Raw genomic sequence first — 13674 nt, forward strand, 5'->3', positions numbered from 1 at the left:
GACAGTTGCATTTTCTGCAGCAGTTCTCCAAACCTTAAGGAAAATTTGATTACATAGTAGTTTGGACAGAAAAGACCGAGGGAGTGTATGTTGTCTTTCACTAGACAAGGAGTTGCAGGCATCACTGAGGCAGGAAGATGCAAATCTTTAGCAGGTTTCATTATGTTTGGGAGCTGGTGAGTTAGAGTAATTTATCAGTTTTTTGGGGAGGGAGGGGGAATGTGTTATCAGCATGTCTAAGTCTGTGCTTAGAGGGGTTTTTTCTTTTTTTGGAGGGGATAAGAAAAAAACAGAAAGGACTCAACACTTTGAGAATGTGTATGTCATATAAGTTGTGAAATACCAAGTTAAAATTGTACTGTGGTATTTGGCTGTTTGTGCTTACATTAAGTTTTTAATGTTCAGCATGTTCTGATCTATAAAACAGGCAGAAAATCAAAATTATTAAATGCTGAATAATAAATAATAATTTGTGATTTTTGGGAAGCTTTTATTTGCAACCTATGTGTTTATTCAGATCAGTATATGGTAGTGATACGATAGTTCCATTTTCTTTTGGAACTCTCTTGCACTGATCTTCTGCCAGTGAATTAATAAAAATCTAGATTTAACATTTCAAATTTAGTTAATCTATTCAGATTGGTAATAGCTGAAAACACTGTGAGTAATTTTATGGAATTTGGTGCTGTGCTGGCCTGGGAGTGTAAAGGGCCTATTTCGATATTTGTAACCGTTTCATTGTCTTGTTTAATTAACCTTGGATTGGACCAAACCATCTGCATCTAAGAGTAAACATAGTATGTAGCAGAAAAGTTGTGTGCAGGCTGGAATATTACATAGGGCTAATGGTATTGTTTTTGAAGCTGACTTTTTTTTTGTATAGCCTCTTTTCCCATATGTATAGACAAATTCCGAAGGAGCAAAGTACAAAACAGACATTTACAGGCACACGTTTTTCACACAAAGCTGATGTTTGCAATTTACAAAAAGTACCTGCTGAAGGTATGGGAGAGTGACATTATGAAATGTCCTGCATCTTCGGTATTTAACCTGTTTTTTTTGTTCTGAAACTTAATTTTCGGTGGTGTGTCTCTTCTGCCCTAGTTAAGGGGAAGAAGCCATATGTTGCTAGTCTATTTAAAGGATATATTTTACTAACAGTGAAATTAAATAATACCATGTATAGTATTTTGATCTCCGGACATAGCTCATGATAAATTATGTCATTCCATGTGTGCTTTTTCATGCACCCCTAGTAGCTGTTAGCCTCCCACTCACTGAATACCTGAGCTCCGTAGCTCCCTGGGAAGAGTCCATGCTGTTTCAGATGAGATATGAAAACAAATAATCACCACATGTATTGCTACTTAGTCTACGCTACCTTTGCTGGAGATGTGAAGCAGTTAACTCCCATTGCACCTTTTCCTCTACCTTACTCTCCCCTTTCTTTGGAATATGTGAGACCATTTGAGCAGACAGTTGAAGCATCAGATGTTCTGTCAGTAATGTTTGCCCTCTACTTGGCCATAGAGGTCACCAATACCTGAGCAAGAAATTCCCCTTGTGTGCAGGTAAAGTAAAAATCTTCAGCATTCTGATCTCCTAAAAATGCTTTTTAAAAAAAATTGCCAGGGGCTGAGAGTCATGGCTTGACTAGTAAGTGTTGCAAGCAAAACATTATTCTGAAATGTTTACTCTTTTTGACATTAATACTACCCATATTTGAAGTTTCATTTGAAACTGCAATGTCTTTTTCTTGTCTTGTTCCTTTGTACTAGGATTATTCTAGTGATGATACTAAACTAGAATACAACGTAGATGCAGCCAATGGTATTGTTATGGAAGGTTATCTATTTAAGCGGGCCAGCAATGCCTTCAAGACTTGGAACAGGTAATTATTCAGAACCTCTATTTACTGGCTTATTAAGATACTGCTTGTTAAGCTAAATTCTGGTCTGATTTATAACCTACGCAACTCACTGATTCCACAGTTTTGACAGAACACTTGGACGACTCTGTCAATTAATGTAGAGATGACACTTCAAAGCCATTTTTCCTTATTTTCTGTCCTAGTTGTTTGCGAGCCTTTTTCTGAGAGTGTGTCTTAGTCTGGAGAAGTCCTGTGTATGGAAAGCTTGCTTTGTTGTGCGCAGTCCGGCTCTGTACTTGCATTTTGGCCTTACATTGGGGTTGAAACAGACCAATCCTTATAATTGTGTACAATAAGTTATGTGAATGTATATGCTGGGAAAATAAATGTTAGAGGACAAAGTAAAATGGAAGTTGTATCGCCTTTGGAAACAGGGAAACACAGTGAAGGACTCGAGGACTCAAGTTATTTTTTGTGAAAGATAAGCATGTAACTGTTATCCTTTTACAATTCCTGTCCTGTGCAGTGAATTCTGCTTAGTAGTTTTGATGGTCCTGTTGGGAATTCAAAATATATTGTTAGTCATGTCTCTTTAACAATGTATATTTTACTATTGTTTAAATATTTTTCTCCCTGAACAGGATTTCTTTTTCATTTCCAAAGGTGTATGCTTTTTTCAAGGAGATGCTATATATGCTGGAGCATTTACAGTATAGTTGGATACAGTTCTTGAATTTTAATTTGTTGTGATATAGAGCTCTTTTTACTATCTTATGCTCTGCAATTTTTGCAGCAGTGCTTTTGTTAAACTATTTACTGTGTTTCAAAGGCCAGAATATGCATTTGGATATGTGGTCCCTTCCAACCTTAATTATTCTATGATTCCTTGGGCATCTTGGAACACCACAAGTCCGTAACAAATTGGGATTGCTTCACTTAAATCCATAGACTGATGCAAGGGCCACTGGCGTCAATAAGACTGTATCTATATTAGCAAGTCATGTGCAACTGGTGTAAGGGATTTTGCATTGGACTACTTCAGGTCTGGTCCTGTGGTCTGATTATCCGTCTGTAATTGTAATGTACCTTCTGGGTTAGTTTGATCCAAGCAGAATTCAGAGTTCTCCAAGACAAATCTGCAAGGCATCAAAGGACGGTGAAGGGAGAAAACTGGGAGATAATGCTTCAAAAGCACGTTCCTGGTCTGAAGTAAAATGTTAGTGTAAGCACACTGAGAAAAATCCACAGTAACAGGGCAGGAGATTGTCCTTTATTGGATTCTCAACAGGCTGAAAGGGTCCTTGCAGGATTGACTGCAGCCTCTTGGTAATTGACTGAAGGCAAAACTCTTGACTCGCTCTCTGAGTTCTTCTTTGGGATAGCATAAAGGCTTGCTCTGTAGGGAGGGAGCAGGACAGGAGTGTTGGAACGCAGCTGAGAAATCTTCTTCCACGTGGCTTCATACCTAGTAATACTGTACATGTATCTTACCTTAAGGTAGTTAGTTTTAATTGAATCCTACTCCCTAACTTCTCTGTTGGACATTTAAATGGACACAAAATAAATACGGGGAAGTCATAATTAAATCAAGATACACAATGACGTTCTTTCAGGTTAAGTTACAGGTTTGAATATACATAATAAAAACATATCCAAACAATAAGTTATTTAAGAGAGCCAAGGTAAACAGCTCAGTAATGAGTCAGAGCTACCTACTTTTACTATATAATTTATATTTGCTTATAGCTTTTTTCTTCTACTTGTCACAGGAGTATTCAATAAAGCTAAACCTTTAACCTTTTTTAATCTTAGATTCTTGATCATTTATCTCACTGTGATAGGCTAGTTGGATGCTTCAGAATTAGGCAGAGAATAGCATTGGATATGCTATCTATAAACACTGTTTAGAAATTGAATCAATCATTTTAATTTTGTACTTCACATTCACAAACCATTACTAATTGTTATGACCTTCTTAATGAAGACAGCTGTTAGTTTCTGAATCTAGCCCCATTTTTCGTGTTTTAATTAGAGAAGTGTTTTTATCTTATTTTTGTTTCTGAATAAACTTGTAATTGCTTGCTACGTTGTAGGCACTGAGGTGGTCATTGCCACTTTCCACTGCCTGTTTCCACTGATGGAATGTTTTACTTGGGTAATATTGCAGTTTCAGCTGCAGGGAGATAATACTGATTAAAGTTTACCATATATTAGAGGTGAGAGTGTTTTTCCGGTCACTAGGTAGAGTACAAGAAAGGACTGTGTCATTGCATTAAACTGTTTTGTGTGTATAAATGTACAATGAAATACCAAAGGAAGAAACATTTAGAGAATTACTTATTTTATATGAGGGAATTCAGAGCTGAAGTCAGAGACCCCAAGACAGACAAGATATTTTCAGTGTTCTTATTGGATAGGTAGTTTGCCGCTTCATTATATGCCCATCTTTTTGGGGAGGTGGGTGGAAAATCAATCAGCTGAAATAAAACCAGAAGAAATTGCCTAGAACATCAGGAAATTCCAGTATTTCTTTCTGAACCAAGGGTGACGGCACTGAGCTGCCTTGCTAACTGCTGATCATACTGTCAGTAGTAATATGTATTTGAAATAGTAGTTTTTTTTTTCCCTCTGTTGGTAGCAGTTTGTATTTTGATGGTTCTAGGCCTTTTTAAGAGTGAATTAAAGGCACCAAAAATCATTGCAATTACCACTATTAGTGTATACTTGCCAGCATTAAAAACATAAGAGAAAAGGAAATGGTAGAATGGATTTTGTCTGGGTTTGACACACATCAGTATGATTCTAGCTAACAAATTAGGTAATTGTGATGCTTCTGTGTGCATGTCTTGGTCAGTGAATCCATGGATGCCGTAGTGGATTATCCTGGGAAAAGTCTGGTTGCTGGGGGAGAAAAAAATCAAAACCATATAATGCAGCCCTTTGAAGGGGGGCAAATCTGTTCTAATGAATGAAAACTTGTTTTGTTTCCAACCCAAGCTAATTTCTTGCTAGGATGATGTAGTTTCTTCCTGGGGCAGCTGGCAGCTTGGATTTAATTGTCTGAAGACTTTAGTTATTTGGGCTTTTGCATCAAGTTTCCTGTTCTTGGGATAGTTCTGCATGACACCTAGCTTGAGAAACAAATAGTGTTTGAGCAGGTTGCACAGTAAACCACAAGAGCTATTTGCAGTTCAGCGTTGCTGTGTTTTGAAAGAGCTGGAGATTTTGCAGTCTTTTTATTGTGACTAAATGGATAGTGTACAGTGTACATGAGTATTTCAGATAATATACTTTAGTGGAATCAAAATGGTATCTTTATACTGGAAAGGCTTACAGTAACAGGTATGGAGACCTATTTTTTTTGAATGTATGTCTACCTGTTTGTAAATGATATATCTTACTGTACACAGTTTTTCTTAAGGCATCAGGAACTGAAGTCAGGTGCATTTATTATTGTGGAGCAGTAGGTGGAAAGCTGTTTTGTTTCCTAGAAATTAAAATGAAAAATAAGTCCATATCATGAAGAAAGCGTCGATAAATGTGTGTAGGGAGAAAAGCCTTTATCAAATGCTAGTATGTTCTGAATAGTTTTTAGGTTGGATGCATTAAGTGTTTTCCTTTTTAATTCTGCTGTATTTTCAGATCATGCTAATTCTTTGCTTATTTTGCTCATTTTGCATTTTTCATTCCTTCTCCTCCTTTCCCTTATGTTTTAATCCTACCCCATTTTTTCACATGACAGGAAAAAGCCAGATCACATCAGGTACCAACCAGCTTCTTTTATACCTTCCCAATGTTTCTTTGGCACGCAAAAAGCTCTTAATTAACCCTGCATTTAATTTTGGTTACTTGCAATGGATGTGTAAGTGGCTCAGTCTAAGAAAATAACAGAAGGATTCTGCCTGGGATGCCAGTATACCTGCTGCTCAACACCTTTAAAGAATGAGAAAGATTGAGCTAGTTTTAGCTAAAAAGGAATTGAAGCAAAGTTTCTGCACTCAAACTTCTGAGCATACAAGATCAGTGTTTTGACTTTTTCCAATTGAAGTTGGTGAGATTTTTTTTCTTATCAACTGCATTGGAAATAGAGATGTAACTTTTAAATGTTGTGCATTCTTAATCACTCTGTTTTATTTGCGTGCTGATAGCAACTAGTGAAGAAAACTGTTTCCTTTTGCGAATCAATAAGCATGATTCACTTTTTTATGTAAAACTCAATTTAAATTTTATATTTCTTTTTGTTATTACTCTCAGCTCTCAGAAATTGGAAATGTTTTTCAATTAATTTTGTGTTGTTTCCCATTTAACAAATACTCTTTTGAATTGTGTAGGTATAAATGATGGAAAACATTCAGTTCCTAAACCCAAACAGCTATATTTAAGCACTACTGAGTGAGGCAGTGCAAATTACAAGATTCCCCAAGTATGTTTTCTCCTTCACCATGCTTCTCTCCTATTTTTGACAGAATGACACATTTAAAGAAACTTTGATAATGGTCAGTATTTACTGCACACACGTTGCCTAAAGGTTTATGAACGTTAATTCTTAGAACAGAATAGATGTGGTATACCCTGTAACAGCACCTTCAGTACATATATTGTACCTCAGAAGTTCCTGGCTGTTACTGCTGTAGACCCCCAGCAGTCTGTTTCCTACAGTAATGAGTAGAGTTTATTGATGCTATTTGGTTAATATGAAATAACTCAAAGTTTTTGGCCTGAATAAAACTGCTGTGGTGCTGACATGTTGGAGGGGAGTCTGCCACTTTTATTTCTTCAAGCATACAATAAAATGTATTAACTTTATTTTCCATTGATATCTACTTCGAAAGTGTGATCTACAAGTTACACTACATTCTAAATTGTTTATCTTGTTCAATAAAAGTTTCTTTGGAAAAAAAAATCAAAAAACCCCACACCTTTTGGCTGGACTGGACTTAAACAGATTTAATTTCTCTACTAGGAAAAAAAGGGGCTGGAATACTTCAAAAACTTCTAGACTAGGCTTTAAAGATGACACAAATTTATTTTACAATTTGTGTGCTCACTTATATCCAGTTGATCGGATTGGAGCTTATTTACTTTAGTGACTCACTAAATATTTAGCTGTAGAACAAATGAGGCATTGCATTAATGAAGTTAATTACACTACCTAAGGCCATTATTAGGGATTTGCTCCATTGCATGTTATCTTGGGGCAAGGCTGCATTTTTTTTTCCCCCTTTATCACTTAGGCACTGCTTTTCATGTTTTTCTATTTGGTGTTATGTTCAAAAACAGCACATAAAAAAGCCTGAGTTTATTTTCCTTTTCTAGTCTGCTTTTTTGTTGTTACCTATTTAAATATTAGCAATAATGTGCCTTATGTTCATATTTGAGGCTTAGTTACTGCATCTCTGTTTTTTTAAAATAGATGGTAAAGGTGATACCTTTTAAATAGCAGTGACCAAAATTGCTGCTGTTAATAAATTGAAAAAGCAGTTAACTTCTTGCATTATTCTCTTCAATTATCTTAACCCAAAAAGATGTTGGAAATCCAGTATTAAAAGAAGATCCTGTTGTTGCTTTTTATATTAAATATATCTGCACAACATTTGAAAAGATTAATTGTTAAAAGGTAGAATCTCATCTGTCTACTAAGCACTAACTTTCCTAACAAATACTAGATTTTTCTGATTTGAACCTAACTTTTTTGTAAATCTTAATTTTTCTTAACAATCTGTGTGCTTCTTTTCATGAATGGCTTGTGGTGGTTGAATAAGCCATGTGGTGGTTGAGCCCTCTTGTCACTAATTGTAGTAAACCGTAGCTTGAAGTTCAACAGCCTGTGGAGAATAACAAGATATGTTGCAATACAATATTTTGTATGCTGTTACCATTCAAACTAATTGGCGGTGCAGAAAAACGAGATGTGTGGTATAAGTGGGGTATTTGAGATAATTGAGGAATTATGCTATGATAAGCACAGGTTCACGTTATAAGCCTGAACAAAACAAAAAAAGTGTAAATTTCACTGCAGGACTGAATTATTTTTTATATTCCCTTCATTTTTGTCAGTTCAAAACCAGTGATGATTGGTTAGCTTTTATTTTGTGCATCCTCAGAAGAGCTAGAAAGGGATGGTTATATTTGCTGGTTTGGTTTTTTTTTTAATATTCAGTGGTCTGATAAAACACAGTTGTTGGAGATCTGAGGCACTCATAACTTTTTCCAAAATACAAATGATCTTTCCATTCTCTAAGAATTGTATCCTGTCTGAACAGCGAGTTTGACAAGGAAGGATACAGTTCAGAGGAGTTTTTAAGTGTTACGTTATTTTTTGGATTTTATAGGATGCCTTCGTTAAATCTTTTATTTGATATTTTCCTACAAAGCTGAGGCTTAAGTTAGGACCCTACTTAAAAGGTTTTCCTTGGTTTTGCTTTGGTTTTGTATGCAATCTTTTTATTTCAACATCTAAAATTTCAAGAAATGCCAAATATAGAGAGACATTAAGCCTACATGGAATAGCAACACTGTAGTATTTTTAGTGCCTTAGTTATTTCTTAGTTCTACTCTCAAAAATATTTCAGGAGTAGTTTACATAGTTTAAGTATTTTTGTTATTCAAACTATTTGAATTTGTGTTATCAAACAATTACTTAAAATTCTAGCTTGCTGCTAAAATACAGAAGTAAATGTTCTTTGAAAATGTTTTGTGTGATAGCTTAACTAATGTTGTCATAACGTGAATGTGTTTGTTTAGGACTCAAATTATTTGAACCTTGCTTTCTTTTCTGTTTTGTCTCTGCTTTCCCTTTTCTCATTATTCTCATGAAATACTTGCCAAAACTGACTGCGGCATTACTTTTGTGAATTCTTTTGTGCAGTCTCTCTGTAGACTGTATGTTAGCACATTTTGGTCAAATAAGCACTGTAAAACGAGTTACGTATTCTCTGGATGTCTCTTTATTTGAATAGGCGCTGGTTCTCAATACAAAATAACCAACTTGTGTACCAGAAGAAATTTAAGGTAGGTATCAAAAACTGGCTTGGGATAGTTTGGGGTGTGTATGATGGTTTTCCTGATTGATCAGGGGAAGGAGAAACAGTGCTGACATTGGCGTTCTGTCTGGTCTTGAACAACCTACTGCATTTTCTAAATTAGTGCCTCCCTTTGTAAAATGAGTCTTATAGCGACACTTAAAGATTTTGAGATTCCTGCACAGTGACTTGTAAGCACATACTTTATTTGCTGTGGGCTTTGTTGCCTTGTTGCAGAGAAGGTTTATGAAGAGCCTTAAAAGTTGTTGGTCCCAAAAGGCTTGTACGCACTTGGCAGCAGCGGAATATTCCATGCTTTTCTTTGAGCAGTTGTGTTTAACTCTTTCAGGACTTACTCTCTCCAGTTACGGGGTTCACGTACCCAATTTAGCAGCTGGAGAGAGAAGGGGAAAGAAAGGTATGAAAGCATTTGTTATGAAACAGTCAGGGATGCTACGTACAATACTGAAAATGTAAGGTGGTTCAGCAGTCAACATCCGTCTTTTTGCTGGTGGGAAAGTACAGTTGTTGTATATTACAGCAGCAAGTGCAACTCTGCCCCAAGCTGTAGAAGCCAGCCTTTTCAATCAATGTTTGGGCCCGTGCTCCTTTGTTTACTGTGCTAGAACCTGCTTTTGCACCACATAGCTGTAACTGTTCTTCATGTTGGGAAAAACTAGAAAACTGTATGGAGAAGGAAGGAAAAAAAAAAGAGGGTAGAGCTTATGACAATTCATTTCTCTTCAGTGTTAACAGACCAGGTTCAGAGGCTATTCCTTGTTATCTGATGCTATCAAATCAAGGGTCTTCATTTTTGTGGTTGGAAAGGAAACAAACAGTTGGGTTTGTGTGAGCACGTTTGAGTTGGCACTTTGTGTTTGTGAATTCCAATTACATTTTAATGTTTTTTTAAAAATGCGCTTTTAGAATGCCGTTAGCTTAGAACAGAATTCTTATGAATTTAATCAAATTTTCAAAACCACTGCATTCAGCTTCTGGGTTTTGTACTTGGCACTTAGAATACTGCTGATTTAGGTGTAATCTTTCTGATGTATTTGTGAGCTAATTGCATCTCTTAGAAAGTATCTTTGAGCTCTTTTGGATACTGTTGTTTAAATTTAAGGTGTCGATTATTTAGTAGATTGGATTGTAGGTAAAAAGGAATTCTCCAAAGTTTGTGTTAAATTTTCATAAAATATAACGAAACATTAAAATTTATCTAAATATTTCTTGCTATGCTAAGTATCTCTGATTCCACCTATTTAAAACTTTAATTTTGGAGGAAAAATTTGTGTAAACAAGCAAATAGAATTAGATGATAAATAATTAGGAATTATTAACAACTTTATTATCTTTCCTCTGTGATTTGTTTTGTTAATTTTTGTCTCTTAGGATAATCCCACAGTAGTTGTTGAAGACTTGCGGCTTTGCACAGTTAAACACTGTGAGGACATAGAAAGACGTTTCTGTTTTGAGGTGGTTTCTCCAACAAAGTAAGAAGTAGTGATGGAGCATGTTTATTTAAAAATAAAAAAAATCGTTATAGTCAGTTGTCTTGAAATGCAAGACTAACATTTCTCTTGGGATAGATCAAAACAGGAGAAGTATCTGAACAATTCTGTTTTCTGAAATTTTGGCTAAGAGTGATGCTGTGAGAAGTGTTCCGAGTATTTAGTTTACTTTTGGCATTAAAATAAAACATGCATTCTTGTGCTTTATGCATAAATGGCTTGTGGAGCTGTTGTGGCTTAGTAGTAGCTGATATTATCAAGCTGCTTAGTAACACAGAAAATAGATCTCGGTTTCTCCAAATTTCTGATTGGTGTAATGAGAGAGAAACATATTAATAAGCTGTTGTCTTAGTAGTGTTAAATTGTTTCCAAATGCACTAAATGAAACTGCCAAATACAAATATTTTTTCAGCTCTAGCAGTGCAGTGTATTGGTTATATTTGGAGAGAAGTATGGCAGTCCTGCCGCAGCCAGGGCACAGGACATGGATTTCTCGTTAATGATTTTGAGATGTGACCAAATCTTTGATATAAGGTCAACCTGCTTTTAGGTTTGGATGTTATCTACACTCCCCACTCCTACTTACGTTTATTTTCTTAATAGATTGCTGTCCTGATGTTTGCATCCTCACTTGTGGTTCACTTTAACATGCGTTTTGCTCCTGCTTGCCTATACTTTTTCAGCCCATAAGTGTTGGAACAGTTTTATACTTCATGACCTGTTTCCTTTAACTGTTGGTGTGAAAAGTAGTTTGTTCTTTGTCAGAGAGCTTTAAAATAATTTTCTCTTGATCTCCGTGAATGAACTGTGTTTTCAAGGACTGATACCTGTATCTTGTGTAATTGGTCATGGAGGTAAATTGCATGTGAGGATATAAAAATGAAAAATCTGGAATACGAAAAGAAAGGGAATAGGAAGCTAAGCCATTCTCTGGGTTATCTGAAGAGTCATAGCTATATGTTTTAGCATTACCTGCAAATAGTTTTGAAACAAGGAGTGTGCAATTCATAAAGGGTCAGCCGCTTTGTTACCTCAAAATAAATGGGTTTATTAGATGATGCCTGCTAAACAATATACTTGTGGTGATAGCAATAAACTTTCTCAAGAGTCTGTATTTTATTGAGCAATGTGTTGTTTGATGCTAGCTGCTTGGTCAGTCTCTCTGAATCTGAGTATACGTGTATTTGTTACAGAAGCTGCATGCTTCAGGCTGATTCAGAAAAGCTGCGACAGGCGTGGATTAAGGCGGTTCAGACCAGTATTGCTACAGCATATAGAGAGAAAGGAGATGAATCTGAGGTGAGTTTAAAAACCAACCAACCAACCACCCCCCCTTTAGATGCTGAAAATTAAAAATAGAGAAAACCTCTTTTTATGAGCGGGGAGGAAAAAAGAATCCATTGTTTGTCTTCAAGTGGAAATACAATTAAATTCTGAAGGCTATGATTTATATCTAATCTATATTTCACTCTATCTTACTAATGTTACTTTGGCCTATATGTTTTGATGAGATTTTTCTGTAGTTTGATTTAAAATTCGTAGGATTATTGGATACCTCTATATTCAGTTCTATATTTCTTCTAAAAAACTAAACATTTTTTCAGTTCTGTGGCTTTCCTTGGACTTAAATGCAGAAGTTACTAGGATTCTAGTGCACTGTCAGTATCTGTAGGACTTTTATTTCTTTAAGTGTGTGTCTCTTTTGTTTGTTTCTTTTCTTTTTTTTTTTTTTTAGAAACAGGAAAAGAAATCATCCCCTTCTACTGGAAGTCTAGAATCTGGCAGTGAGACAAAAGAAAAGTTGTTAAAGGGAGAAAGTGCTCTACAGCGAGTTCAGTGTATTCCTGGTAATGCTGCCTGCTGTGATTGTGGTTTGGCAGATCCTCGCTGGGCCAGTATCAACCTCGGAATCACGCTGTGCATTGAGTGCTCTGGGATACACAGGTTGGGGAAGCTCTTCAGAACTGTATTTCATTTGTGCGTTGACTTAGTCAGGAAGGGTGGTGTTTGCCTCTTCAAATGTATATTGAAGCAAGGTTAGAGACCCCTGTCTATAAACAGAATTAAGGTAGCTGCTTTATTTGCATAAATTAATGGTAAAGCTGTTTGAGGTAAGACACAGCATGCAGTTACAGGTTAATATTTTTTTCATGCTGTTTAGGAGCTTGGGAGTCCACTTTTCAAAAGTAAGATCTTTAACGCTGGATTCATGGGAACCTGAACTTCTAAAGGTACAATAGTAGTTTTGAAACAAGTTTCTCTTTGGTACTTAGATTGTTGTTCTAAAGCCACTGCATCAGAAAGTTCAATGCAGGAAACACTTGCATCTGTACCCAGTGCATCTCTTAAATTTTCTACTCAAAAGTGCTTATAGTTGTCTGTTGGTTTTTTTTTTTTTAATTTTTACTTTCTTATAATACATGCAGTAGCAGTAGTCATTCTTGTTACAAACTTGCGAGTCAGAACACCTTATGCACTTTGAGTAGTAAGTTTCATCTGACACTTTCGACATATAAAAATGGAAATCTGTTTACAGACCAATAATATAGTGGGCCGGAAAATTTTGGAAGTGCTATATCAGCCTAAAGTGTGATCGTACCTGAAAATTCAGATGCCAACCTTTACAGTGAGATCTTGATTTTGTACTCCTACTGGCTTATAGAACATTCATGTAGCTGCTCTTGTGTGCTATTTGTATGCCAAAGTTCTAGCTTGAAACATGGTTATGAAAATCACGTGACATTGAAATACCGAAGTAGGAACTCGCACATGGATGCATGTGTGCAACTGAGTAACTGATGCAAAGCATTTGTTTCTAGCTGTGATGCTGTGGTACTTAGGTATTGCTTCTCTATTCTGAACAATCAAAAGACAATGTGAGTAGGGGTGTTTCTCTTGTGGTTTGACCTTAAATAATTTTAATACCAAATGTGTTCATGCTGAGGAAACAAACAAAAAAACCCAAAAATACACCCCTTGTCCTGTTTATGTATACCGGAGCTGACGATTCTACCTGGTATTAAAAGCAAGAAGTCTGTTCATTGCCGTCAGTAAGTTGGACTTTATGGGCCAAGTTCTCCTTAAAGTAGTATCTGCAGGCTGTTTTTTGTCTTTGATCTTTTTCTATAGACATAATGGATTACGATTTAGCAAAAATGTCTCTTGGACAAGATGGAATAGAATTGATTGAATTGTCTCTTGGCGATGGGATAAGAATAACTACCGGCAAAGCTGGTGGAAAAGAGTACCTTTGATGAGGCCTGCAGATGTC

The 13674-nt window shown here is 36.0% G+C and overlaps 1 protein-coding gene across 5 annotated transcripts in view; it reads left to right on the top strand.

Annotated features, from left to right (window-relative positions):
- ACAP2 (ArfGAP with coiled-coil, ankyrin repeat and PH domains 2) overlaps positions 1-13674 on the top strand; it is a 70716-nt gene that overhangs the window by 41176 nt on the left and 15866 nt on the right. For all 5 annotated transcript variants that reach the window (XM_076341056.1, XM_076341057.1, XM_076341059.1 and 2 more), the window contains 6 exons: positions 1779-1891; positions 8830-8881; positions 10285-10385; positions 11597-11702; positions 12139-12347; positions 12565-12634. In XM_076341056.1, the coding sequence (XP_076197171.1) occupies positions 1779-1891; positions 8830-8881; positions 10285-10385; positions 11597-11702; positions 12139-12347; positions 12565-12634 (651 nt within the window). The remainder of the gene's footprint in view (positions 1-1778; positions 1892-8829; positions 8882-10284; positions 10386-11596; positions 11703-12138; positions 12348-12564; positions 12635-13674) is intronic.

Source organism: Aptenodytes patagonicus, chromosome 6 (assembly GCF_965638725.1).
Source record: "Aptenodytes patagonicus chromosome 6, bAptPat1.pri.cur, whole genome shotgun sequence".
Classification (NCBI taxonomy): domain Eukaryota; kingdom Metazoa; phylum Chordata; class Aves; order Sphenisciformes; family Spheniscidae; genus Aptenodytes; species Aptenodytes patagonicus.